The sequence below is a fragment of the Salarias fasciatus genome, chromosome 17, assembly GCF_902148845.1.
Source record: "Salarias fasciatus chromosome 17, fSalaFa1.1, whole genome shotgun sequence".
Lineage (NCBI taxonomy): Eukaryota > Metazoa > Chordata > Actinopteri > Blenniiformes > Blenniidae > Salarias > Salarias fasciatus.
In genome coordinates this window covers 12,767,171-12,793,778 of record NC_043761.1, presented here as the reverse complement: position 1 = coordinate 12,793,778, position 26,608 = coordinate 12,767,171, and the positions used below count along the sequence as shown (strand labels likewise).

Below are 26,608 nucleotides of genomic sequence, written 5' to 3'. Positions count from 1 at the left end.
CTTGTTCAAACCGGCTTGTAGACATGCTTGGCTGCCGCAGCTTCTTTGTTTTTGACTCCACGAACATAAAGCCTAAAACTGACCACCCCTCTCTCTACGGTCTTCCTGTCCTCCTCCTCCTCTACCCCTGCTTTCTGTCTGTCCGTCTGCCTGTTCTCTCTCACTCTGTCTCTTTTCTTTCTTCTCTCTCTCTCTCTCTCTCTTTCTGTCTCTCTCTCTCTCTCTCTCTGTCTCTCTCTCGCATGTCCAACGACGGTAATCTCTCGTGTCGAGCCTTCTCTCTCTCGTTCTTCTATTCGGATGTGTTCTTATATCAAGAACAACATTCCTCTTAGATTCTTGGTTCCCTTTTCTTGCATTTTGATTAATGAGATCCAGGCTTTGACCAAGTGTTTTGTGAAATACTACCACTGTACTTACCCCCCCTTCAACGAAAAGACACACATATTGCAGTGGGTTTGACACTGGTGTGTACCCTGCCCCCCCTCCCCCGAAAACACTCCTCAAATAACTACAGAACTTTAAATAATTGCCAGGTTTAGTTTCTCTTAGGTAGATTTTCTCCCTCAGTTTGATGGATGAGGTTTTAAAGTTCCATCTGGAAATAACTGCACGTATCTGAAAGAGCCCCCCCCCCCCTCACAGATCAGTGGTTTGGAAGCCCCTAAAACTCACCTGTTTTTGGTCTCGTAAAACCGTGGATTTTATCTGTAGTGTCGTCGATCGGAAGCGAGTGGACGCTCGCCCCGACTGGCTGTGGCTAACGGTGTGTCTGTCCCACCCCCCCCCGTCCCGTCTCTTCCTCCCCCCTCCCTCCAGATCCGGGTGGTGAATGCATTCCGCAGCTCCATCTCCCTCTATGAGGGGCTGGAGAAGCCCGAGTCGCGAACATCGATCCACAACTTTATGACGCACCCCGAATTCCGGATAGAGGACTCTGAGCCCCACATCCCCCTCATCGACGACACCGACGCGGAGGACGACGCCCCCACCAAGCGCAACTCCGCCAGCCCGCGCAACGCCACGCCCACGCCGCCCTCGCCCACGCCCTCGCCCGCCACCACCGCCGCCCCCAGCACGCCGGTCTCCCCCTCCCCGAACCAGAACAATAACGCTGTGGAGAGCAGCAACCACCTCCTCCCAGAGCCCCCCAAGTCGGGGACCCCCTCGGCCCCGGGCAGCCCCCTACACAGCCTGGAGACCTCGCTTTGATCCCAGCGAGACCCCCCCCCCCCCCTCCCCCCGCCCCCCAGCTCCACACGTCAACACCTCTTTTTCTACCCGCCACTCAGACGAGGAGAGGGAACACTCGGGGAGGAGGGACGGAGAGCGGCGTCCGGCGGCGAGCCCCGGCGGCGAGGACAGCAGACATTCAGAGGAATGTAACGGATTGGTGTGGATTCTTTGCTCTTCTTTTCTTTTTGGTTCCTATTAACACCCCCGTTGCGACACAGAGACTCCGTCTTCAACCCCCCCCCCCCCACACACACAAACACACACACACACACACACACCCCCCTCCTCCTCCTCCTCCTCCTCGGTAACATTTGTTTTTCTCGGTAACAAGGGGTGACTATAAACTCAGATTGAAAGTGACCTGTTTTTATTATTCTAATATTATTGCTATTATTTGAATTGAGAAGGGGAGGAGCTCCTCCCGGCTTGAAGATCGTCTGTAAGATTTTTTTTTTTTTTTTTTTTTGAAAGAACCTTTAGCTTCTCTTTTATCTGAATGGTGTTGTATATTTATCTCTTTGGCCCTTTTTGCTCATTCAAAACTTATTTCTGCTCCATCGGCTGTTAATATTTTGAGTTATTTATGTTTTTGGAAAAAAAAAGCAGGTCTGTTTACAAAGTTTGTAGATACTTTTTTTCTGTTTGTAGGCAAAAGAGCTTCCTGATGTATGATGCAGAAAACTGGGACAGAATAGAAAAACGAATGAGAGGATTATTTCAGATACTGCTGTATTTTCAGGAAAAAAAAGGGTGTTTCTATTGAAACTTAACTATTTTTGCCTGCAATTTTTATTTGTTATATATTTGTAGATAAATATAGAACCTTCTAGCCAAACCGACAAACACTAAGGCTTGTATAGAAAAGAGGTCGACGGGACGCGGAGGTTTTCACAGGATTCAGGACGGGAAAGACGATTCGAGGCCTCTGTCCACTCACATCCGCTATAAATATTTACTTCTTCCATTTCTTCGATAGTTTTCATGTGCACAAAAACCTTCTGGAGTTCTTGGGTTCTCTCTTCTTTTTTTTTTTTCTTTTTTTTTTTTCTTCATTATTGTGTTGAAGAATTTCCACATGTTGAAAGGTTCCAGTCGTTGGCGCCCGGGCCCGTATTTAGCAAGCATGAGAGTCGGACGAGGAAACAAAGTCTTACCTCGGAGCTGGAAGCCTCCCACGCTCGCCTTCAAGCAGGAAGCAGTTTTCCTTCATAGATTTATAAATCCCATTCACCACAGGGAGGAGAAAGTCCTTGTATGAGATGCTAATTTTAGGTTTAAGAAAATAAAAATTGCATTTTTTTTGTTTTTGTTTTTTTAATGCCAAAACTCAAAAGCACTAAAACTTGCGCCGTGTTGCAAAGCTTTTTCCAAGGAGTTGTATCTTATTTATTTCTCTGCACAACGTTCATACAGACAACATGAATGTGCCTTGGCTTCAAGAATTAATTTTATCCGTCGCCTTCAGGAAAAAAAAAAAAAAAAAGAAGAAAAAAAACTCCTCAGATAAATAAATGACTTCTTCAGCTAAACGCAGGACCAAATAAACCTCAACATTTTAGGTCGGCTAGGTCTGATTTCCTCCATCTGGATGCTTGGTAAATATGGACCCTGGTCGTTATTTTCAAAAGAAAATAGTAATTTTCTTTTTCTTTTGTTTTTCAGCAAAAACATTTAGCTCCCCGCCTGCCAATGTACAATACAGACATTTGTTTACTCAGGCATAGAAAAGTATTTAATTTTAAAGGAATTGATAATGAAAAGAACCTTTTAACTTTAGACTCTGTGTATTTAGATAGCAAAACATCGTCTTGTTCGGAAAAAAGCAAGTGAGTTATTTTCATATTTCATTCACTTAAAACTCATTCTTTTAGCAAAAATGTTTGAATTCTCCTCCAAGTTCTGGTTTGTTGGAATTAAATTATGAAACTCTAAGGTGGGGGGAAAAAGCTTGTTTCTTTTTTTTTTTTTTGTCTTTTTGTTTTGCCTTGGACCTTGTTCATAAGACTCCTCTCACCGTTAATAAAATGTTGCTGCATTTGGTTTGTTTGTAAAATATTTTTGACACCTGATGTACTGGAAACGCTAAATAAATTGGACATGTGCATTTTTTTCAAGAATAAAGACTATAGGCTTACACTGGTATCTATCTGCACAGGGTACTTTATTTCATAGCGTTCCTAAGGGGGAATAAGAGTTTTGATACAAATCATAGTTAAAAAAAAAAAATAATATGTACCTTTGTATTTTTATGAGAACACTGATGATACCTTTCATCGAACTAAACCAATTTTGGATGATTTGACACCAACCACGTTCTATAGAGGGAGGGTTTTGGCCACTAAAAAAAAAAAAAATGTGTTTTGTTCTGGAATATTCATCTCAGGGTGCAAATGATGTGAAAGAGAACAGGCCTCTTTTAAGTTTGCATATTAACACAATTGATTAATTGTTTGGGATGTTTTTCTTGGGGGGGGGGGGGGAACTCGGGCGGCGGGTTGCAGATTCTTCCTGCAGCCGACAGGAAAGGAAGCGGAAATGTTCAATCGCAACCTTCTCTGAGGGAAATATGTTTCTGTTTTTTTTCCTTTTCTTTCACAGATGACAAAAATATAGCAGCTAGGACGGCGTATAAATGAGAACTCGAAAAAAGATGAGGAATCCATGTCGAGGAGTTTGTTCTGTAGCTTCTTCCTGTAATGGGAATGAATGTTTTTCCATCTGTTTTATGGATTATTATTTTTTTATCTTTTAACATTTGGAAATAAAAAAAAAACAATAATACTTCATGTCTGTTTATCTTGAGCATTTTAAATGGATATCGTGATTGGATTTACATTTGAAACTTGTCGAGTAATGTGTATGGTTTTTAAAAATAAAAAATGTATTTAGCCTAACCGCAGGACCATGTTCTTCATTTGTCGCTCTGCGTCGCTACGACAGGTGTCACCGCTGCATGTTCTCCCTGTGCATGGGTGGCTCTTCCCAGGGTTCTCTGTGCTTGAGGTATTTTTGTGTGGAGTTTGCATGTTCTTCTTGTGTGTTTTCTCCCACGTCAGGTCCAAAACGATGCATTTGAGGCTGGCCGTTGTCTCTGAAGTGAATATCTTGTCCAGGTTGACCTTTCACCCGGAGGAGGATGAAGCAGTTTATAAGTTTTAGGAATGTCACGACTTCCGTCGACTCTGTCCTTCCCTGACTTCAGCTTCATGTGGAGCAGATGGCCACACCAAGTCTCTGAGCTCACTTTGATATGATGCAGAATTTATAGTTGAATGAGCAAGCTGCCCATTCCCTGAGGCCGAGAAGTAACCCAGAAAGAAAAAAAAAGGGAAAGATCGATAGAATGATATGCCAGACCTACAAATGTCTGGCACCGGTATGCTTCAAAGTTTGGAAAACAAACAAAAAAGAAAGCAGCAGACTCAGACTATTTTAAAGAGACATCACTGAATCCATCTCTCTCTGACTGAGCTCTGATTTGACTCACTTTATCCCAGTCAACAAAGACAAAAACACCTTTTCTGAGTATTCATTATTATATACATATACTCCTATACATATATACATTGCAGTATTTAAAATGACCACAAGATGGTGCTATTGCAGCGATGTTTGTGGAGTTTGGGAAGTGAAGTTCAGCACTTCATTAGTACTAGTACACACTCTACTAGTAGTAGTACTAGTAGTACTAGTACTCTACTAGTAGCACTAGAGTCTGAAAACTTGAAATATGGATAAGACGCAGAAATTCGTCACTGATACATCTTTTTTAGTTCATCGATTTGCATTTTGTATGTCAGAAAGTTACACTTATGATTAATTAAAGTTTTATTAAATTAAACCTGTATTTAGTATTATTTAATTCTATCTTGGATCTAAATAGATGTAAACAGAATCGATAAATAATAAATAGATAATAGATAAATAGATTTGGATAAATTGGATGTTGTTTTTTAAGGATGCAGTTGCTCATCCAGACCAGCAGGTGGAAGCATTCTCCTCTCCTGCCCGCTTCCGGAGACTCATCAAAGCTCGTGTATCAGAAAGATGACCCACGCGGATTTAATAAACAAACACGCTGCTCGGCTGCGTGTCAGCACATTGTCCGAGATTAATTCCTGCTCGGAGTGAGATGTCGTGTCCGCTCAGTGTGGTTTGTTTGGACCTTTATTCCTCCTGAACAGGAATGGGTGTGAAGCACAGGGCGAAGGTCTCCGACTGACCAGCCGCGACGTGTCTGTAAGTACAGCGCTCTGGACGTGGGGGGGCTGCTCGGGTCTTTTTTCTAGCTTACTTAAGTTGCCGGCTGGTGGGCTTATCTCAGCCAGGTGCTCGCTGTGTTTCCGGTGCTGACCTTTGTTTTGCCTTCTTGCCTCCTGCTTAGAGGCAGGAATGAGCCCCCGCCAGCTGAGCCCATCATGAGAGAGTGGTGGATCCACGTGGGTCTGATCTGCATCCCGCTGCTGGCCGTCTACCTGCACATCCCGCCCCCGCAGCTGTCCCAGGCCCTGCAGAAGTGGCACAGTGCCGGGGAGGAGTTCCTCTTCAGGGGCCGCAGGATCTTCTACAGAGGTCAGAGGGTCCGGGGTCAGAGCCAGGACCAGCAGGGCAGCAGGGGGTGGAAGACCTCTCATCTCAACCTGAACAGCCACACTGACTGTTAATAACTTTGTATAATTATGTATTTATTATGTATTTGAGCCTTTAGCTATACAGCAGTATCCTTCATATCTTGTTCACTTCACTCTACAGACTGATTCAGCCACTTATTATATCTTTTTTCTTTCTCTCAGAGTCTTACGGCGCTCTGGGGAGCTCGGATGTGGTCATCCTGCTGCATGGCTTCCCCACATCCAGCCACGACTGGAACAAGGTACCGTTCTGTTCTACCTGCTGGGTTGTTCTCTGGTTCTGCCCTGAAGGTGTCGGGGTGTGACAAAGTGTCTCGTCTCCTGGTTTTCCTGCAGATCTGGGAGCCTCTCACGCAGCGCTTCCATCGAGTCATCGCGCTGGACTTCCTGGGTTTTGGCTTCAGTGACAAGCCGGTGAGTGAAAGCCAATCTGTTAAATGCGTCCTCCACGCTTCCCCTGTCACTCACCTACTTGTTCGTCTCTCCAGCGGCCCCACAAGTACTCCGTCTTCGAGCAGGCCAACGTGGTGGAGGCCTTGGCGGCCCACCTGGGCCTCAGCAACCAGCGGGTGAACGTGGTGTCCCACGATTATGGAGACACTGTGGCCCTGGAGCTGCTGTACAGGTGAAGTCTCTGCTGCGCCTGTATGATTCACACAGGCTGTGGAACCAAAGTGAATATTGTTTTCTTTCTTCCTCACAGGAGTGATCACAATCAAACAGGTCACCTGATCTTCAACAGCCTCTGTCTTTCCAATGGAGGTACTCTGCACTTTGGATTTATGTAAAAACTTGTTTTTTTTCTGTTATTCTTCCTGTTAAACTAAGAACTTCTGCTTCCTACAGGATTATTCCCAGAAACGCACTACCCACGGCTGGTGCAGACGGTGAGTCACCTTTGTTGACCTCCGCCTACTTTTCAGCTCAGGACAAATGATGCAATACAAAAGATTTTAAGAATCCGATCAGAATTTACCATGTGGTTGTTTATGTTATTGTTTTCCCCCAAAAAGCTGCTGAAGGACTCCAGTTTTCTGGCCCCGCTTCTCACGCGTCTCATCAACTACGTCATCTTTCAGAAAGGGTAAAAGGAAGCTGGATTTTGTGGCAACGTTGGACATAAACTGGATTACGTCAGCTGTTTTGGTTGTTTTCTGGCTGGTAGGGTTGGAGATGTGTTCGGTCCGTATACGCAGCCGACAGACGCCGAGTTCTGGGACATGTGGACCGCCCTGCGCTACAACGACGGGAACCTCGTCCTGGACAGGTTTGCGTCGAGAGCGGTTTTCTCTCTTCCTCCTGTGAGGTCAGATCTGACTTCCTCCTCTGACTTTCCCCCCTCAGTATTCTGCAGTACCTCAGCCAGAGGGTGAAACACCGGGACCGATGGGTGGGGGCGCTCACCTCCACCTCCGTCCCACGTAAGTTTACGGCTGAATCGCGGGATTGACCGGGGACAAATGCTTCCCTGGAGTGTATTAGCCTCAAGCCAGGCGCTCGCCGCTGCTGAAGCTAAGCTGCTTAGCCTTTGAGGAGCGGCGACTTGGCCCATCTGTGACTCAGGGCCGAGGGGAGGGGAGGGGGTCGTTTTGTTTCTGACTTCAACCTCAAGAGAAACAAAACTGAAAGAGCATCGTGTCGTCTGTCTCTCCATGCCTCAGTGCACATGATCTACGGACCTCTGGACCCAGTCAACCCTCATCCCGAGTTCATCCGTCGTTACCAGTGAGCGCCGCTTCCTCTAATTCCTAAACCGGCTTCGCAGCAGATGAATTCCACCGTTTTAAGCAAATTGTGTTTTTGCTCTTGCAGGCAGCTGGTGCGGAGGTCCACCATCACCGTCCTGGACGAACACATCAGTCACTACCCTCAGCTGGAGGACCCCACCGGCTTCCTGAATGCATATTTTAATTTCATTCACTCTTTCTGAGGTGCTCAAGTTTCAGGAGCGATCATGTCGCCTCGTACCAAAGTGAGAGTCCCAGCCTCGGAGTCCGTTCATTTACCAGCAACAATCCTTGAAAAGTCAAATGTGAGCCAGAAACACGTTCAATTTTTTTTTTTAATCTAAGACCCTCTCCTGTTGATGAATGGAACTTTAAAATTTACTTTACTTGAAGCTGTGTGGTTCATTGGACAGTCTAGATTCCCGTCCATTTTCACTTCTGAATGACTTTTGATATAATTTTCTACATCTTGATGTCGTTGACTAAATCTAATGTCAGCTTTTCTTCAAATAAAATTAGTTTTATAAAAACAAAAGCGTCTTGACAATGACTCTTCTGGTGAAGTGACAGACTTTATTATATATTTGAGACATTCTTAAAGAAACATGATGATCAGAAGATGCAGAGACAGAGGAAACATTTTATATTCAAACATTTATAACTGCGGTAGCATTTTCCTGTGGAACACAGGAGGAAAAGGTCCTGTGCTGGAAGAGTTGGCACCGTTTTTTATCCCACCGAGGCCAGGATGACGTCCACCACCGTCTCCTCGCTGCTGCGCACCGTCACCTGCATGGTGACGCCGTCGGCCAGCGCCAGGCGGGCGCGGACCAGCACGTCGTGGCCGCCGCGAAACACGCCTGAGGAGATTAGAAAAATACATTTTATCAGTTCACACACTGAAAACATAAAACAGTCCTCATTGGGAGCATCAATTGCTTCATTCTTTCATTTCTGTCTATAACTTGCATTACAAGGAGCGTTCACGTTACAGACATTGCAGATAAACAGACCATTATTTGTGTTATTTATCAAATCATTTGTGAAAATGTCAACTGAGGTTGCCCTGTGATCCTGTTAGGCTTAGTCATTAATGGCAACAGTGAGATACTATACAGCCTATCAATACATTCATTGGTGGGTTTGTGGTTGTTTGGATTCAAAAGGTCAATATTGAAATCTCCACATATAAATCTGGGTTTATCATTAACCTCAGAAAGAAAACTCTCCATTAAGTCACTAGGAGCGTCCAACACTGGGTCCTGGTGACCTGTAGACCGCTTATAGTGATATTCTTTTTCTTTTCATTTCAATTGTTAAACATTCCATTACGTTATCCACTACATTTAATCCGGAATGACGGATTAATTTATGTGCATACAGTGCGACTCCAACACTCACCAGCGAGGAAGAGGACGTGTGAGTTCTTGTTTTCTGGGACTTTGTCAGATCGCTCACACGGCTGCATCCCCAAGAAGTTGATGATGTTACCCACCGCCTCTGTACAAGGGAGACACGAAGAAGACAAGTTTTCTTCACTTTTCCTCAGAATTAAGCCACAAATCAACCAGCAAATCTGCTCAAGTAGAATCATCATCCGGATTGCTCGTACCGTCCAGAGTTCGTACAGACGCCAGAGCGAACGTCTCCTCCTTCTCATTTTCATCTCCCACTTCTTCCCACGCCGCTCCAAAGTTTGGTTTCAGAACCTTCTGGATGTGATCGGCGACCGTCACCTCCAGATCCTCCAGCTGGAGCAGGAAGGATAAAGGTGAGGGGCCGATTCTGATGAACAGACGCCGACACGCTCACCGGGACGCTGCGTTTAACGTACCACGTACTCGTCGTCGTAACCGTCGTCGTCGGGCTCGCCTGTGTTCGGGTCGCAGTCTCTCACCAGGTACTTCATGGTGCAGCTGAACGTACAAGACACTGGAAGCAGGAAGTACATCTTCAGTTTGGCTGCAGATGAAACGGGGAAAAAGGCTCGACTGTCACAGGTTGTCCGGCGGTCCTACCGGCGGTGGGGTCGTCGTCGGGCAGCCGGACCAGCGTGTAACAGGAGCCGGGCTGGCTGTAGGGGAGGCTGGCGGCGGGGACGTAGTGAATCACCTCGTAGGATTCCGACGGCTCCATCTGCACCACCACCTACAGCACAGAGCCGCACGTCAGGCTGGATTCACGGGTTCCTGTTTTTTTATTTCTTGTTTTCTTCTTGGACGAGGTGGATTCTTTTCCTGTCATTCTCTGTAACCCCCCCCCCCCCCCCCCCCCACTCCCCCCCACCTGAAACCTGAAAACAAAATTCATTGCCAAAGGATTCCTTCTCTCTACCCTCCCTCCCTCCCTCTGGTGTGCTGCAGTGGAGGTCGTCTCCACGGCAACTATCACCTGCGAACTGTGACCCAATGATTGGAGCATTAAAGGACGGGCCTAGTTACACACACACACACACACACACTGAACTTATGAACTCAGTCCTTACACGGCACTAGATAGATTCAAATCTACGCATTACAAAACTCCAGTGTGAACTATTCCTCCAGCTGCTTCCTTCAGTCGTTCAAAACGCCACCTGGTGGTGAAAACTGACACTGCAAGACGGCCTCTCTCTCTGTTCCCCACATTCTACTGACTGACTGTTAGACAGCGGTACCTTCTGCAGCAGCTGGTCGTTGAGAGTGTTGGTGCAGTCGAACTGGAACACCATGTGTCGGGCGAAGGTGTGTTTGATGCAGCGGACGACATATTCTGTCTCGGCCTCCGTCAGCTGGACCGGCTCTGAGGACTTGAAGAGCGGGCCGAGACCCTGGAACTCTGGGACGGCGGCCAGTTGTTCTGTTGGAAGATGGAGAGGAAAAAGAGAGGTGGAAAAAAAACACAATATTTTAGTATTTATATCAGTAAAGTATCTCATTTCTCTTAAGAGGCAGGTGGAGTTTCGTCTCACCCTGATAAATGTCCTGGCGTGACGGGGCCAGCTTCTCCGGCAGCTTGCTGGTGGCAACTGGAGCGATTTCTGCGAGGGGAAAATAATCTTCCTGAGTCTGATCCCTGCACAGTTTCAATAAAACCTCCAGGCGTGTTGACTGTACCGGTCTTCTGCTCTGTGATGGGCGTGGTGGCCAGAGGCACCGTCTTCATGTCGAAAGGCTTCTCCGACGGCTCCAGCGTGTACTGATGGAGGGACTTCTCCAACCCGGGGACGGAGACGGACAGTCCTGAGAGGAACACGAGAGAAACGGTTCAATTTCCGCCACATACAGAGGATTTATCTTGCAGAACAACCTCGCAACACGACAGTGTGTGTGTGTGTGTGTGTGTGGGTTTACCGTTGAAGATGTAGGCAGCGTTCAGAGCCTTCTGCTTCTGCTGGAGGACGTTCATGTAGAACGTTGCTCTGTCTCGCACCTCGTCGTCGCTGTCCATCATGCACCTGCAAGGACGAGGCACGGAAAATACACGTTTATTCTGCAGCAGGTGAAACGTTTCAAAGTGTCAAAAACGAAAAGAGAAAGCGGCGGGATACCTCTGCATGAGAACCAGGACGCTCGGCAGCAGGTCGTCATTCTGAGCTCCGAATTTAGCCAAAGCACTGACGGCAGCTGGAGGCGGAAGCAGAAATGAAGTGAAGTTAACTGTCGGTAATCAGGACGCTCTGCAGTTGATAACCTGCGCCTCACCTGCACGGACCGCCTCGCTCTCCAGCACCACCCGGTTGAAGATGAAGCGGATGTACTTGGAGGGCTGCGGCGTGCGCGGCCCCTCCTTGCCCAGCAGGTGCAGGATCTTGGTGGCCAGCACGGTGTGCTCGCAGTCCTCGATGAACTCGCACAGGTGGGCCAGGCCGGTCTCCTTGCTCTCCGGGTTCTCCTCGATGATGCTGATGATGCAGTCCACGATGGCCCGCTTGTACTCGAAGCCACCCTGCGAGACGGGAGGGCGAAAACGTGAGCGCGAAGCGTGTTTCACGTTCGATACAGAGACCGTTTCTGTGAATGATGGACTCACGTCGTCTCGGAGCATGTTGGACAGGAAGTTCATCATGACGCTGTGCTTTCTGGGATACTTCTGGCACAGGGCGCTGATGGCCTGCACCACCACCACCTGCAACAAGCAAGCACCAGACAGATTCAGGACGACTGAGAACGGAACAAAAATAGATTTAAAAAGGAGGACGGAGTCGTGGCGGTCGCTCGAAAGCGTCTCACCTTGAATTCGTCGGAGATTTCAGAGACGAAGGAGGAGATCTGCTTCATGAGCCGGTCCACGCTGCTCTCGCTGCCGGTCTTCAGCAGAGTGGTGATGGCCAGCGTGGCGATGCTGCGGTTGGAGTCGGTGATCAGGTTCTCCAGGTCCAGGTTGCACGCCGTCACGGCTGACGGATGCTTCATGGCCACCTGCGAGCGCCAGGAAACCAACATTTAATCGTTTAATCTGAGTATCAGCTGCCCTGTGCTATAACGGTGCTGGAAGGTGAGAGCGGCTGTACCTTGTTGAGAGTCCTGACTGCAGCGTATCTCAGAGCTGCTTTAGGGGAGCTGCAGAACAGCTGCAGCACTGCAGAGACACACACGTTTCATTTTAAACATCACTCTCTGTCTGCACAGCATTGCTGACACTATTCACTATTTTTTTTTGCGGTCACCTGAGACAGCGGGCGCCAGCTCCCGGGCCGTACAGTTGGGCATGTGGACGATGGCAGAGGCCGCCTCATACACCACCATCTCATTCTTGTTCCTCAGACAGCTCTCGATGAAGTCAAACAAGGGGCTGTCATGACTGGAAAGAGCATGAAAACATGACATCAAGCCTTCAATGTGTTAAATTTAGTTCATAAAAAGCCAAAATCAGGACGTGAGGGGCACTCACCCTCCCTCGGTCTCATCCAGCAGCTTGCTGGCGATCCGGATGAGCATGCAGTAAGCAAAGGGAGACTTCAGGCCAGACTTGGTGAACTTGTTGAGCATCTTGGTCACAGCGAGGCGGTCGTTCTTCCTGAGGTGATACAACAGGCCCAGCGCGTGATACTGAAAAAAGACAGGGCAAAACTTTCAAATGAGAAAAAGCAAGCAAAAGAACCAGCAGCTCAAACACATTAAAGAAACATTGAAGATCCTTCCACCCACCTGGACCATGATGTTGTCACTGGAAGCTGCTTCCTGGGCTTCATTCACCCAACGCTTCACCACATCGTAGCTCATTTTCACCATGTGCTATAAAGCAGAAATCACACACAGAAGTGTGAAATCAGTAATCCAGCTATACATTTTGAAAAAAAAAAAAAAAAAATTATCTGCACATAGAACCGAAATAAGAAAGAAAAGTTGAATTTCGTACCAATGAGGAAACGAGAGCCGAACTGGACACACTGGGCACCTTGTCAACAATCGCCTGCTTCATGTATCTCTCAATGGCCTGCAGCATGGTGGTCTACGGACAAAACAGAGAAAATATTGCAGGTACTCTCAAGAAAACTCACATTCCCTACAATAAAAGAGAGGCTATTCCAGTCAGGCATCAATAAAGAGAACAGATATATGCGGAACTCACATCTGTAATCCTGCAGAGGGCTCTGATGGCCGGTCCTCTGTACACATCTTCCTTTCCAGTCATGTCCTTGGTCAAACTGTAAAACATCAGAAAATAAATTAAATGTAACATTAAAGAATGCAATAAAATATCAATACAGATTTTCTGTCTTGATACAAACCTGCTTGTGACGATGATGACATCCTCAGAGATGTTGGCCATCTCTTTGATGGTTAAATAGCACATCCTTCGAAGGGTTTGCTGGTGGAAAAAAAAAGATGACAATGCATTATACTGAAATTACATTGATACCAAACCAACATGCATCAATACACTAGAATTTTAACTGTGACTCAGTAAAAAGGACATCTTACATCATTGGACTGAAAGAGTCTGGTCATTGCAAAGAAAGCTTCCGTGGCCTCTGTGGTCCCGAAATGCTCCCCCTACATGTGACAGAGGGTTTAGATTCTTGAAGGGACGGCAGCTGAACACATCAGAGCTGACAGTGTGTTTAAACAACCAGCTCATACCTGGTTGAGGAGGTAGATGATCTTGGTGAGGATGTGGAGGCATCTTCGAGGGTTGATGGGAGTCTCATTGAAGATACGTGCCTGAGGACAATAAGTGATATACATCTATAGTGTGCACACATCCTATATTTACTCACATACACACATATATCAAATTCCTAATGTCTGAAGAGTTGAAGAAAGATGTAAAAACTATTCAATAATCCAATTTAAAAAGCATCATGATCTTCGTAATGAAGAATATCTTCTAATGATATATAATAGATGAGACACTTTTGGATTCATTCAGACCCCCACCACAAAATAATCATGCACACACTGACACAAAAGTATACAATCACACTCCCATGTGCCATCCTATTCACAGAGTTAGAGACAGGGCTGTCTTTACCTCCTGCAGTACAGCACTTTTCTCCAGGTGCTGGAAAGGATTGGATCCACTTCCTTAAAGGAGGAGAAGCAGAGTCAGACTTACCATAAACTTCACTGGATCTCATTCAAACATAACACGCAGTTACTGAACATAATTCATATTAGATTAACTTGTCTTTATGGTTGAAATCATCTTTACGCTAAATGCATAAATGAATCCAACATGTCAAGATCACAGCTGACACAAGTCAGCCTGTAAAGCTTATACAGTCAACAAACACTTGGAGCTTAGTGTCAACAACAGCATGCAATTGGAAATGTTTTCATTACTAGTCTAGAATAACATAATATATATATTTATTCATATTTAGCTGATCGGCTAACATGCTAGCTCGGCGCTAGCTTCCGAACGTCTGGCATTCAGCTGACAATTAAATTCAAAGCTTAATGTAAAACGACTGCAATCTTACCAGACTCCTCGTCCTTCTTATCGAATTTTTTAATCATTTTGTGTGGAGGCAGGTGACAGTTGAGGGTAGAAGTCTCTCTCGGCTCGGATGTTTGGAGCTACTTCCACGTAGCCAGAAGAGAAACTGACTTCCGGCTGCGACGTCCACGTCAGCGGACGACACGTCACGAGCGTGCGGTCCTGCGGCTGGAGGCGCTGTGATGAGCACGAGAGATCTCGTTGAAATGTTGTTTAAATGTTTGAGAATAAACAACAGTTACATCTTCTCTGTAGAAATTGATATGCCATTTTGTACAGATAAAGGTAATTGAAAAAAGCTTCTTTTTTTTTTTACTTGAAATTGAAAATAATCCATGACAAACTTTAGGTTGCAGTTACATAAAATGACCACTAGATGTCAGAAGTGTTCAGTGTATTGAGTCCATCATCAGGTAAACTTTATTGAAGAGATTGACTTTATTGTGATAAAATGTGACATGTAATAAACTTAGAGGTTTTGCTCCTTTTATGCATAAATATAATGCATAAAACGGCAGAAAAAAACGTGAATGTGTCCATGAAACTTTACCTCAGGCACTGATTTGTTGAGGAATTGTCAAGGACTAGAATATAGGACTAGGATTAGAACGCTTGCTAAAATATTCATATTTGTTTTGTGCAAAATACCACTGTACTACACCTCCACAGCTCGAAAGCTACGATCTTCACCGTGGTAGACAAACACAAGAACTGCAGAATTGGTTATTGATGACATTACTGTCCATTACTGTCATGGACAGTGTACTGAATCTTGATTCATACAGAGACAAATATATGTGGTTACATCTGCTTTATTTGAAGAAAAAATAATCCTTTTTTTGGAGTATAAAAATAAGAGAAATCTGATGAACACTTACATTCCCATGCAGCACTTTACTGTATTTCAGAATGTTGCAGATTATTTGTACAGTGTTTTTTTTGTGCTTTTGCCACTCTGAACTTTCATCTGAAATCATAGTTTGTGAATGTTTTAGTTGTGTTTCATAGATACTTCATAAATGCACACAAGTAAATCACAAAGAAAAAAAAATAGTCGTTTTTTTATATAAAAACAAGACATAAAACAGACGAATGTGTCAAACAACAAGCAAACTATTCAATGGAGATTTGATCATGATGTAAGAAAACACATCTAATAACAATTCTTCCTCTTGTTTAGTGTCCAATAGCAACACAAAAACATTTTTACAATAAATTCCTTCTTTGAGACAAACAATCCATTTGCCTCATTTGTATTTCGATTTGAAATTCCATATAAACTTCACTTGTCTGGAATTGAAAAAAAACCCTTTTTCGAAATTACCACTTAGATTTAAGAGTTTATTTACTTAATCCTCATTGTTCTCAACTTTAACCTGTCTTTGTCAAATAAAGGCACTGATGCAAAGAGATCCTGCAGGAACAATTAAGGGAGTTTTCTTCTACTGATATAAATGAAACATAAATTGTTATAAATTATCATAAATTATTATATAATTATTGAATTACTAAAGCGCATTTATTCAATGTTCAGCTTTTCTGACCATTTATCAGGAAAATGTTGCATCTTCTGCTTGAACATGAATGACAAACTTCGGGAAAATGTAAGGATTTCAACTCAGAAGGAGTCAGATTTTTTTTTTTTTTTCCATGAAGTATACATTTTAAAGAGAACACGTTCTCCAAATAAACAAATGCATTCTGAGAGGTGAGGCTGTTTGGTAAGTGAAGAGTTTTTCAAAGCCTCATTTCCTTCGCCCGACGTGAGCCAGGAGACGCGCGTTTTGCGCCGCCTTTGCGCGCAGGTTTTTGGCTTTGGCCACATCGAAGAGGACGTTCATGATGTTGGTGGGGACGTCCAGGGACAGGGTCAGCCTGTTCCTCCGCTCCCCCTTGCTGGTATTGCGGAGCATCTGTCCTTTCAGCTTGGTCCGGCTCAGGATGCGGTAACCGGCGGGATGGGAAGTCCTTTTCTCCCGACTGGACTCAGCGGAGGACGAGGATGAGGAGGAGCTGAGATAGTTAGTGAACTGCAGGAGGGAGTCCCAGTCGTTCCCAGGGGGGTAATCCGGCTCTCTCCGGTCTGAGATGCGCTGGTCGCTGCAGAGGAGGTCCGGGCGCGCTTGGTGGAGGCGCACGCACAGGCTGGAGGTCGGTGCGCACAGGACCGAGAGCAGCAGCAGGGTCTTCAGGGACGACAGCATGCTGTCCTCTGGCTCCGGAGCAGGCGAAGAACGAGAGGAAGGCAACATGAATTGAGTTGATCATTTATTAAGTTGAATAGTGACACACGCACAGTGGATGCGCAGGCTGAGTGGAACAAGTCAATTAAACTTTGTATAAATAGTTTGAAGCATGCTCTTTCACTATTGCAAAAATTAATTTAACTTATTCTATCAAACCAGGTTCCACTTTTGTCTTAAGAAATGATTAAATTAAAACAAATCTGAAGCAGTTCTTCTTATGCAACTTACCACTCGCGTCCTATAATAAAGAATTTCTCAGTGAGAGTGGAAGAGACGCGTTTCCCTGCAGAGAGGAGGAGAAAGGGGGAAAAAAAGCAGAACTCCTCCGGTGTGTTTCTGATGAGAAATGACCAGTAACCTGTGCAGAGGTCAACTTTGCGCACAGTCTGCCCAGCAGAGTGTCTCCCTCGTCCATCCCCGCTGTACTCGTTGAGCAGGAGCCATTAAAGCTGCAGCCATACGCCAGCAACAGCGTCACTCCGGAGACAACCCGCTCTGCGGTGAACCGCCTCATTGGCTGGGACGCACTGACGATGGAGTCAGTGGTGGAAAAATATAAAAAAACAAAGTTGTGACATCCTGTTGTTGGACAGGAGGGTCACGACCGTGGAAACCTTGGATGTTGTTCAGACAGGACAGGCCTACCTGATGCACATGCCAGTAAAACTGTGTTGTTTTTTTATTTTTACTGTCTGAGTCTTGACAATGTTTTGAGGAGAAAATACAGAGTAGTCTGGTCTACCCCTCCAAGTGTGGTTTTTTAACACATGGATATTTAAGGTTTCTCTTTAAATCTTTTATATAATTGTTAAGTAAGGTCTGAAGATGGATGAGCCAAATGAGGAATTTTTTTTTTATGGCTACAAGCAGGGCGGGTTGCTTGATGGCAACTAGATCAGACGTGCACAACTGTTCTTTTATTACGATTATTTCAATATTCCTTAATTTATAGCCTTAAATTAAAAAGGGAAGGATTACCAGAGGATATTAATTACTTCAGTTTTATTTAATAATTAATTTGAGAAATATATATGTATATATATATATATATATATATATATATATATATATATATATATATATATATATATATATATATATATATATATATATATATATATATATATATTATAGATATGGTTGGAATGATAAGACACTACTCTGTCAAGGACCAACCTGTCCTTCCCAGCCTTTTCAGAGATACAAAACTAAAGTAGAAATGACTAAATCAGTCAAGCTTCTATTGAGTTATTTCTGCAGTTCGAAGGTAGCAGCACATACACATCTGTCATGATACGACTACCCCAAGCTGCTGCAGTGACGAAGACATTCAGTATGTCGGGCCGATCCTGACATATCCATAACATACTGAGGTTCTGGTCAGACATATTTCTCCATCTCCTGTTGTGGATAACTGCTCAAACTCTGAAAGCTTGCTGATGCCATCCCAAAAGTGCCACGCCCAACGTGGGGCTCGAACCCACGACCCTGAGATTAAGAGTCTCATGCTCTACCGACTGAGCTAGCCGGGCTGCATGAAGATCATTTTTACTCAACGTCTGGACTCAATTACTAGTTGAGTGTGCAACTTTATCCAGGGAACGAACGGTTATATTTAGTGAAGCTCAAATTTCCAATGTCCATCACAGCGCCGACGCTCTACTGGGGCAGCAGTAGTTTCATAGATAGTCTTGGATCAAAGATGCTGCTGTTGGGTTGTGTGACGTTGAGCGGCAGTATCAGCCAATCCGATTTTGAACCTGGGCAGCATGCAATGGATTGTTACAATCCGGTCACAGTGACCGGTATCCTGCATCGTCTAATTCTCACCCAGTTTCACCCGAAGAACTAAAAACTGCTGGAGCAACTCCACAACAACTTTTGTGATGAAACCATTGGGCATATATAGAGTATTTGCACCTGACGTCACACACCCGGTCTCACAATGCACGTCGGGTAGTCGCCGCCATGTTGGAGTGAAAACAAACATTCAGGCGTATGACTCTCTTTCACTATTCTAGAGGATTATGCGGCTAATTTTGGTTGGAGGAGAGCGTGAATAGATGGAAAATGACCACAAAACGGTACGGACATAAAATAAGTCGTGTTTGGTGTCAATAGCTTTGAGATTTGGTGAAGAAGTGTGTGAGAAACATGCGATCTGAGGCGCTGGCTGTGAAATGTGAAGATCGGTTTTCGGTTTGTTTTGACGGGAGCTAGTCGGTTCAGAGAATGTTCTGCCTGCTGTCATCTTAAAGTGTAGATTTTCTAGTTTCACATGATATCCAATATGTTGGAGTGGAGCAAACGGATCCTACGTCGTGTAGCGTTTTGTGTCTGGAGGTGCGGGTGAGGGGGGGCGTGTCGAAGTGTTGCATCTGGATTTTAAAGTTGTTGTAAAACAGATCGTCAAAGTCCAGCTGGAGCGTTCAGTTAGTGAGATTAAAGCTTATGGTTCGAGACACAATTGAAAGAAATCCTCCTCACAGCATTTTAGTCACTTTTTACACTGAAGTGGAGCAGACAGCTGTTGGATCCGGTACAGGGTCTGGGTTAAATGACTTCCATGATGAACAAGTCCGTTTTTGCCTGGAGTTTAACACTGACATATAAGTTAGCAGATCTACGCACCTTAGACTGTACAAGAAAGTTGTCCGTGTTGTGTCAGTGCTCCCACAAAGCCGCAAACAAAAATACTTTTCTGAATCCAGGCTCTTGTACGCCTTCATCGCTGCTTTCGTGTATGCAGAAGAACTGTCTATTAGATAACAGTAAATGTCTGTGTAATCCAGATCGGGAGGTTCTTGAGTGTCAGCCGTGCATGGCTGGAACAGGCGGCTGGCATCAAGTACGGGTCTTGCTGCAAGCCTGAAATCCGTATTTTCTCCTGGTATCGGTCTTTGTGTGTTACGTCAAGATTGTCCACTTGATCTAACAACACAACAATATCCCTGCTCTCCTTATAAGTCGATATTTTCAACTTTAAAGAACACAAAATACTGTATGTAATGAAACCGCGTATCACTGGTTATCTTCACTCCAACATGGCAGCGGTCCTCCGGTTGCCAATTTCAGGGTCACGTGACTACAAATGCTCGACAGATATGTAATCAAGCTTAGAAAGCTTGCTGTTGCTATCTCAAAACTGCCACGCCCAACGTGGGGCTCGAACCCACGACCCTGAGATTAAGAGTCTCATGCTCTACCGACTGAGCTAGCCGGGCGACACAAAAACTGTACTTACTCAACGTCTGCACCCAATCACTTGTTGAGTTTGCAATTGTATCCAGAGAACGAATGGTTATATTTAGTGGAGCTCAAATTTCCTATTCCCTATAAATGCCTCACCGCTCAGTTGCTCTGCAGCGGTAGCAGCAGTTTTCTAGATAGCCTTGGATCGAAGCTCGATGTTGAGTTGCGTGACGTTGAGTGACAGTATCGTATAGGTCGTAAGGTGAAAGACGCATCGTTTCATCCTGTTCTGACTTACTGACTCACTGAATTCTTTTTACACTGTTACAAAGACAAAGGCGCTGAACTAGATGTCAAACGTTCTCCGTTTATAATCCTGCAGTTTTTATAAAATGCGTGTTTGAAGTTGGTACTACTTGCTTCACTCGCGTAATATTTGGTTTACATGAAGTGTAACCTGCTGGTCCAATCAGAGAGCGCAAAACATCCAAGACGGCTGCGACCACGACACAATCTTCAAGCACTTCAGATGAGGAAAACATGACAAAAACTTTCAAAAAGCTATCTAAGGTATGCTAAATGCAGCTGATAAATGTAATAACAAAACAAATACAGGGTTTTACTGTTAATCGATGAGAAACTTGTCAAAAGCGCGTCGAACGATTCCAGAAGATGCCGGGTTTCATGCAACATGCTACAGATGAGTGATCAAAAGCGGTTGCTTTCCGTGGACAAACATAAAAGAGAGAATTCAGACGGCAAAACACAGGGAAGCAAGTCTGTGCTAAGAGGGGATGCTGGGAGTAACGTAAGGCTTGAAGCCACAACCCCGAGATTAGGAGTCTCATGTCCTACCAACTGACAGCCATCCTGTATCCAGTTTCAGGACACCTGATCGCAAAAAGAGGTTCATTACTGGGCTTCAGCGTTACAGTGAGTTATGCTGAAACACAGAGAGACCTAAAAGACATTGGCAACATTTTTTTTGGTTCTTGATTTCATGTCTTTATACTTCTTAACTACAGAGAAAATATAGAATATTTGCCACTAAATAGAAATATGTTCAGGACAACAGTGAATTTTCCCCTTATGATGCATTTTGTTGGGTGTTAATAATACATTTTCACCACTTTCATGCAAAGATGTGATTTTGTGTCCTTTGAAATCCAGGAAAAGACATATAGAAAATGCATTCTTTGTAATTGACACGCCGGCTATATGGCTATTTAAAAAGAGAAAAGGTGTTATTGGACGCATCAGGAAAGCATTGTATAAAGCTCACAGCAACTGCACACGATTATACGTTACAATATATAGAAATGAAGACGGAGCAGAGAGCGAGAGAGAGGGCATCAAAGGCGTCGGGTCAAGCTTTAATGAGCAACTTCATTCAACTTCATTAACATGAGCGTCGGCCCTCACAGCAGGAGTAATCACAGCCTGTGACACACTGCAGCGAGACGTCCTCCCACTCCCCCCTCCGCCGGTTGATCTCAGAAGTGGAATTACACGGCCCCTGATTGATCCTTGGTGATTGTCGGTTGAACTTTAGACAACATGAAGATGCATTCAGTGAAGACAATATCACTCCCATGAGCACTCAGCTGCGACTCGGTTTAATGCTGCAATATCATCTGCGGCTACTTCAAAGTCCAAGTTCAGTCACAAAAAAAGAAGAAGACGGGGAAAAAAAAAGAAGAAGCTTTTGACGATTCACCCACATCACCACCCACGCAGGAATCCCCAGCGACCGCTGAGCCGGTCTGATGGAGAGTCCTCTGTGTGATCTCCCGCTCAGGACCCCTGTGGGCCCCTCATCTGGCTCCCAGCCTGACCCTTGACACCCCCCGCCGGAGAAACATATGCAGTGATGGAGGAGTCAGCGGGCGATCCGCTCGCAGCCCCGTATCCTCGCAGCACACAGGATGCAGGACAATTGAGGAAAGAGAAGAAAGGTGACTGTTATGTAAAGAGATGAACTGGAAGGGAAGAGACAGGCGTGACTCAAATGCAGTGACGCATGGATTTATTTTTCGGTGGTGTTTGTTTTGATCACTGCTGACATTCAGAAACACACCCAGTCCATTTCAGGGATGTGCTGACATGATGTATTCACAATTTCATCACGAGCGGATTGCTATGTCAAAATATATAAATACACAAAGTACAAAATGCAAAACAATAACCTTTTATACAGATATGTACAAACATTGTTTGGCTTCATCTCCTGTGGATACGGGAATGAATACATTCGTTTAAATGTGAGAAGGTATGTTTCCTACGTGATCGGATTGATTCCCTCTAGTCTTGCGGTCGATTTCACACAAACTCTGGCATTCCCGTCTGGAGGAGAACCGGTTCTGGGTGCCTCCGCAGCCGCCGTACACAAACGGCCGGCACTCTGCCGAGCCGGCGTGGAAGTACCAGAACAGAGCGAAGTCCGAGCAGCCTCCTTCTGACATGGGCTGCAGGCAGCGGGCCGCCGCTGAAATCACATGACAGGAAGGAGGAAGACGCTCAAAGTCACACTTCATTGACTCACTGCCCTCCTGACCCACACATTGCCTCTCAGAATGGCTGCCGACCCCCTGCTGTGCCATCTGACTTTCTAAAACATCACTGTGAAGCCAAACAAGTGGTTTCCATCCTTTCCTTCTTGGGCCGCCCACAGATTGCCTCTTAAGGCTGCGGACTTCTGTACGAACACCAATATGCCCGGTGAAATCTGACGCAGACAAAACCTAATGCGCCTTCCTCGGTGGTGTTGATTTCAAGAGAAGAGTTTTCATTTGCCATGTTTCACTATATGTTTATAGTAAAAAACTGCTGAAAATCCAGCATAAAACAGCAACCGTTATTATTATTTTTGCTCTTTTGACGCTACTTTGAGTTCTCTATCGTTTCAATTCTTTTTTCATAAATGAGATGGTTCGGCCATCATAAACTGTCCCACTCACCAGACTGGAGCGCTCCAAACACCCCCCTCTTCTTCCTCTGCCCCCATTTCACAGCCCCCTCCTTATGAGAATCTGCAGAAAGTTGGAGTTGTGTTTTTATGCTTCTTCCTGTTGGTCAGAGGTGAATTTATAAAGACCATTCAGAGAAGAGAGCAGTTCTTCCTTTTTTCTTTAATTTCCTACCAGTACGGTTTGTTAGGATTTCTTCTTCAGGATTCACAGAGGCCGGGTTTATCACTTCTCCCGGGTCGTACCGCTCCTCTTCCACTCCTTCCTTCATCCTTTTTTCATGCGCGTCATGGGTGAAGGGATTCACTACTTCTTGTTGCTCACTTTTCTCCTCCATCTTTGTTGCGTCTGGATCGACGGACTTGACCAGAAACTTGTATTCCAGGCCTGAAAGGATACATAAACAACAAAAGACACGAGAGGAAATACGTTTTTAAATCATGATTAGTTTAATGTGCTGCAGACCAGTTGACCGGCAGCCTTCGGTGCGTCCTGCCTCGTGGTTTTTGGCCGAGCGTCCCCCGCGTTAATGGCGGTCGCGTGTTTGTGAATGACTCTCCTGTTGCCGGCACCGCGGCGTGTGTGTTCCTCTGAGAGAACACAACAGATGGCTCCACACACACGGGTGCCGTGCCGCTGCCACGGGGGGCTCCGCGGCAGCGGCACAACCACACGCTCACGGGCAATATGTAGGCCAGCTCGCAGGCACGTGTTTATCCTCGATTTCAAATCATTCGAAGAGTCTCACCGCATTTTTCTGTCACCTCCTGGGTGACGATTTCCTTCACTTCTTCTGCCTGGAAGCAGACAAAATCAAATAAATGACACATCCAGAGTTTCTTTTAGTTAGTTAAATTGTGTTTTGGCGTGATGAAGACGCACTGAGAGTCCAGGCTCTCCCTTCTCCCCCTTTACTCCTTCACTGCCCACTGCGCCCTGCAGGAGAAACACGACGACGGAGATGTTTCTGATTAACAGAGTGGACTGTCAAGAAGAGGTGTGTGTGGAGATGTGGGAAGCAGGTATGGAGTCTCACGGCGCCTCCTTTCTGCCCCGGCGTTCCCGGCGTTCCCCTCTGGCACGGCTTCAATCTGCCTCTTCTGCCCCTCTCCCCCTGTGTGACCACACACGCATGAAAAAAGAAGAGTGTATTGCAGCTCATCTCATCACTTCTGAACAATAAGGACGACGAGCTAATTGAGTCCATCCTTGGAATCTCCTCATTAGAGACTTCCACTCTGTCGACACTCACAGTGTGATAACTGTGGCTGAAAGGCGCTAATTGACTTAGATAACACTTGAAAGGACGTGGTCAGAAATAGACACATGTGTGTGTGTACACAAAGACGTAGTGATGAAGATAAAGGAGCTGCGCTCATCCTCATTACAGCCTCTGCTGAAGTTTGAATGGAGATACACACATTTTTTGGGAGGAATACTTTGTTTTAAAAGCGCTGAAGGATTTTCTCCAGCGGCTGAGAAGCTTTAGCAGATTTGCGTTACGCTGAGGTTGACTTCACCTTTGACCCCACATCACCGCGAGCACCTTGTGGCCCCGGGGGTCCCTCGTCACCGTCCCGTCCCGGATGTCCTGCCGAGCCCTTAAACCCCGGAAAACCTGCGAAGCCTGTCGCACCCTGAGTGGAGACACCCAGTTTGTAGCTGCTTTTTTTATCAGACTAAAAAAAAAAAAGAAGTATTTATTTGATTTGATGACAAACCTTGTCTCCTTTCTGTCCCGGGTCTCCTTCCACGCCATCGTTCCCTGCTTGTCCCCGGTCACCCTGAAGACTCACACCATGAACGCACAGTAAGAAAAGAGTTGAGGCAAATGCAGCTGACCGAGGGAGAAACCCTGAGCCATTACCTTACGGCCAGTCAGTCCGTTGAGTCCCGGCATGCCTGGAGCTCCGTGTGGCCCCGTATCTCCCTGGTAGTATAACACAACACTGATTGAAAATCAATCTTATTAGAAATCCAGACAATTTTAAATTGTGTTAACTACCTTTTCTCCATCCAGCCCAGGACTCCCGACACGACCAGGAAAACCTCTGAAACCCTGAGAGTAATGATGACAGACAAAATGAAAAAAACGGTATAAAAAAAATAAAAACACTAGAAGCCATCAGTGGGACAACAACACCTTTTCTCCTCTCTCTCCTTTGTCTCCTGGTATGCCAGGTTCTCCTGGGTCTCCCTGAAAAAAAAAACAAAAAAGAAAACACGATAAACACAGTAAACAGTGGATTTAATATAAAACTTCTGTATATTTGAAATGAGAAGTAATGCAGTTTTTTTTTAAGTTTCCATTGCACCTGATCTCCCTTCTGGCCTTGCAGCCCGACGTCCCCTTTGTCCCCCTTGGCGCCGTCGACCCCGTCGACCCCGTTACGACCCTGCAGTCAGAACAAGCCCACAATTCAAAGACTTTATCACTGTATCATTAAAAATCGAAGGCACTGTCCATGCTATTGAAATAGCTAATCCACCGTTGTGGTGCAGAATATCAGTAGTTCACCCTTTCAAAATGTTTTTTGAAGGCGCTGTCCATGGTGCTGAAATAGCCAAACCACGGATTTGGTAAAGATTATTTGTCAGTATCGATTCATTGATGAATTACAATTTGCTGTCCATGGTGCTGATATAACCAATTGACTGTTGTAGTAAAGATTAACATTAAGTCACTGTTTATAGATAAATCCAAGGCGCTATCCATGGTGCTGAAAAAGCCAATCCACCATTGTGGTGCAGAGTATCAGTTGGTCACTGTATCAGTAAAAATCCAAGGCACTGTCCATGGTGCTGAAATAGCTAATCCAATTTTGTGGTGCAGAATGTTAGTGGGTCACTCTTTCATGATGACTCCAAGGCACTGTCCATGGTGCTGAAATAGCCAATCCACCGTTTTGCTTAAAAGAATCATATTATGCAAAATTCACTTTAAAAAGGTGTCTTTACAGTCATATTAGCTCCCAGAGTCTCTGTATGATCCCCCAGAAGTGAAAAATTCAGTCACCAATTGCGCACTCCACTTTTAAGGAAGTGGAATTGGAATTGCACTGTCCATGGTGCTGAAATACCAAAACGCAGCGTTTGGTAAAGATTAACAGTGGGTCTTTATTCACTGATGAATTCCAATTCCCCCCCACCCCGTGGGAGAAAGTGGTAGTGGCCAGATGCGTCCAAGTGCATTCCGTAAAGTAGGCTGTGAAAATCAGGCTGTTCGGAGGAGGGCTCCTCAGAGCCACTTTTTAGACCGCTCAAACTCCGAACAAAAGATTAATTTGAAGCAAACAAATGTATATACTATGTTTTTGGGCTTCTGTGACCTACATGACGTGACTGAAAAATAGGTCCACTTTAAGATCAAAAGTGGGTCTCAATTCATTGAGGAATTCCAATTCACTGTCCATGGTCCTGATATAGCCAGTTGAGTGTTGTGGGAAAGATTAATATTAAGTCTCTGTTTACAGATAAATCCAATGCACTGCCCATAGTGCTGAAACAGCCAATCCACCATTGTGATGCAGAATATCAGTAGTTCGCTCTTTCATGATGATTCCAAGGCGCTGTCCATGTTGCGGAAATAGCCAATCCACCATTGTGGTGCAGAGTATCAGTTGGTCATTTTATCGGTAAAAATCCAAGACGCTGTCCATGGTGCTGAAATACTGAAATGCAGCATT

General features: G+C 45.2%; 5 protein-coding genes and 2 non-coding genes across 9 annotated transcripts in view; 2 read left to right on the top strand and 5 right to left on the bottom strand.

Annotated features, from left to right (window-relative positions):
* The window catches only part of atp2b1a (ATPase plasma membrane Ca2+ transporting 1a), a 34,382-nt gene extending 30,375 nt beyond the window's left edge, over window positions 1–4,007 (top strand). For 2 of the 3 annotated variants that reach the window (XM_030113707.1, XM_030113710.1), the window contains one exon: window positions 820–4,007. In XM_030113707.1, coding sequence (XP_029969567.1) covers window positions 820–1,212 — 393 coding nt within the window. In that variant the 3' untranslated portion in view covers window positions 1,213–4,007. The remainder of the gene's footprint in view (window positions 1–819) is intronic. The other variant, XM_030113708.1, reaches the window with a different exon arrangement.
* A 1,382-nt stretch (window positions 4,008–5,389) lies between these two features.
* mest (mesoderm specific transcript) lies at window positions 5,390–8,118 on the top strand. The gene is made up of 12 exons (XM_030113712.1): window positions 5,390–5,475; window positions 5,621–5,808; window positions 6,030–6,109; window positions 6,204–6,281; window positions 6,356–6,492; window positions 6,571–6,629; window positions 6,714–6,754; window positions 6,881–6,951; window positions 7,033–7,134; window positions 7,212–7,288; window positions 7,529–7,592; window positions 7,680–8,118. The coding sequence occupies exons 2-12, from the start codon at window positions 5,655–5,657 to the stop codon at window positions 7,795–7,797; spliced, it is 981 nt and encodes a 326-aa protein (XP_029969572.1). The 5' UTR covers window positions 5,390–5,475; window positions 5,621–5,654; the 3' UTR covers window positions 7,798–8,118.
* A 29-nt stretch (window positions 8,119–8,147) lies between these two features.
* Window positions 8,148–14,642, bottom strand: copg2 (COPI coat complex subunit gamma 2). The gene is made up of 24 exons (XM_030113711.1): window positions 14,502–14,642; window positions 14,051–14,103; window positions 13,660–13,740; window positions 13,501–13,572; window positions 13,308–13,387; window positions 13,148–13,223; window positions 12,935–13,027; window positions 12,724–12,810; window positions 12,467–12,624; window positions 12,243–12,376; window positions 12,087–12,154; window positions 11,806–11,994; window positions 11,606–11,701; window positions 11,278–11,521; window positions 11,124–11,199; window positions 10,927–11,030; window positions 10,690–10,815; window positions 10,545–10,613; window positions 10,251–10,432; window positions 9,613–9,742; window positions 9,429–9,526; window positions 9,207–9,345; window positions 8,996–9,094; window positions 8,148–8,454 (listed from the first exon to the last, which is right to left on the bottom strand). Exons 1-24 carry the CDS (start codon window positions 14,536–14,538, stop codon window positions 8,324–8,326), a joined length of 2,622 nt encoding a protein of 873 aa, XP_029969571.1. The 5' UTR covers window positions 14,539–14,642; the 3' UTR covers window positions 8,148–8,323.
* A 1,594-nt stretch (window positions 14,643–16,236) lies between these two features.
* Window positions 16,237–17,033, bottom strand: ucn3l (urocortin 3, like). Its single transcript, XM_030113713.1, has 2 exons — window positions 16,993–17,033; window positions 16,237–16,730 (listed from the first exon to the last, which is right to left on the bottom strand). Exon 2 carries the CDS (start codon window positions 16,720–16,722, stop codon window positions 16,264–16,266), a length of 459 nt encoding a protein of 152 aa, XP_029969573.1. The 5' UTR covers window positions 16,723–16,730; window positions 16,993–17,033; the 3' UTR covers window positions 16,237–16,263.
* Window positions 17,034–18,223: 1,190 nt separating this feature from the next.
* On the bottom strand, window positions 18,224–18,296 carry trnak-cuu (transfer RNA lysine (anticodon CUU)). The gene has a single exon. It is a non-coding gene; the product is annotated as a tRNA-Lys (tRNA).
* Window positions 18,297–19,915: 1,619 nt separating this feature from the next.
* On the bottom strand, window positions 19,916–19,988 carry trnak-cuu (transfer RNA lysine (anticodon CUU)). Its single transcript has one exon. It is a non-coding gene; the product is annotated as a tRNA-Lys (tRNA).
* A 1,960-nt stretch (window positions 19,989–21,948) lies between these two features.
* The window catches only part of col7a1l (collagen type VII alpha 1-like), a 35,672-nt gene continuing 31,012 nt past the window's right edge, over window positions 21,949–26,608 (bottom strand). The window contains exons 97-108 of the mRNA XM_030114053.1: window positions 25,238–25,318; window positions 25,066–25,119; window positions 24,928–24,981; window positions 24,790–24,852; window positions 24,644–24,706; window positions 24,443–24,559; window positions 23,959–24,036; window positions 23,805–23,858; window positions 23,671–23,719; window positions 23,097–23,309; window positions 22,914–23,021; window positions 21,949–22,441 (exon numbers count right to left, since the gene is read on the bottom strand). Of these exons, the coding sequence (XP_029969913.1) occupies window positions 22,212–22,441; window positions 22,914–23,021; window positions 23,097–23,309; window positions 23,671–23,719; window positions 23,805–23,858; window positions 23,959–24,036; window positions 24,443–24,559; window positions 24,644–24,706; window positions 24,790–24,852; window positions 24,928–24,981; window positions 25,066–25,119; window positions 25,238–25,318 (1,164 nt within the window). The 3' untranslated portion in view covers window positions 21,949–22,211. The remainder of the gene's footprint in view (window positions 22,442–22,913; window positions 23,022–23,096; window positions 23,310–23,670; window positions 23,720–23,804; window positions 23,859–23,958; window positions 24,037–24,442; window positions 24,560–24,643; window positions 24,707–24,789; window positions 24,853–24,927; window positions 24,982–25,065; window positions 25,120–25,237; window positions 25,319–26,608) is intronic.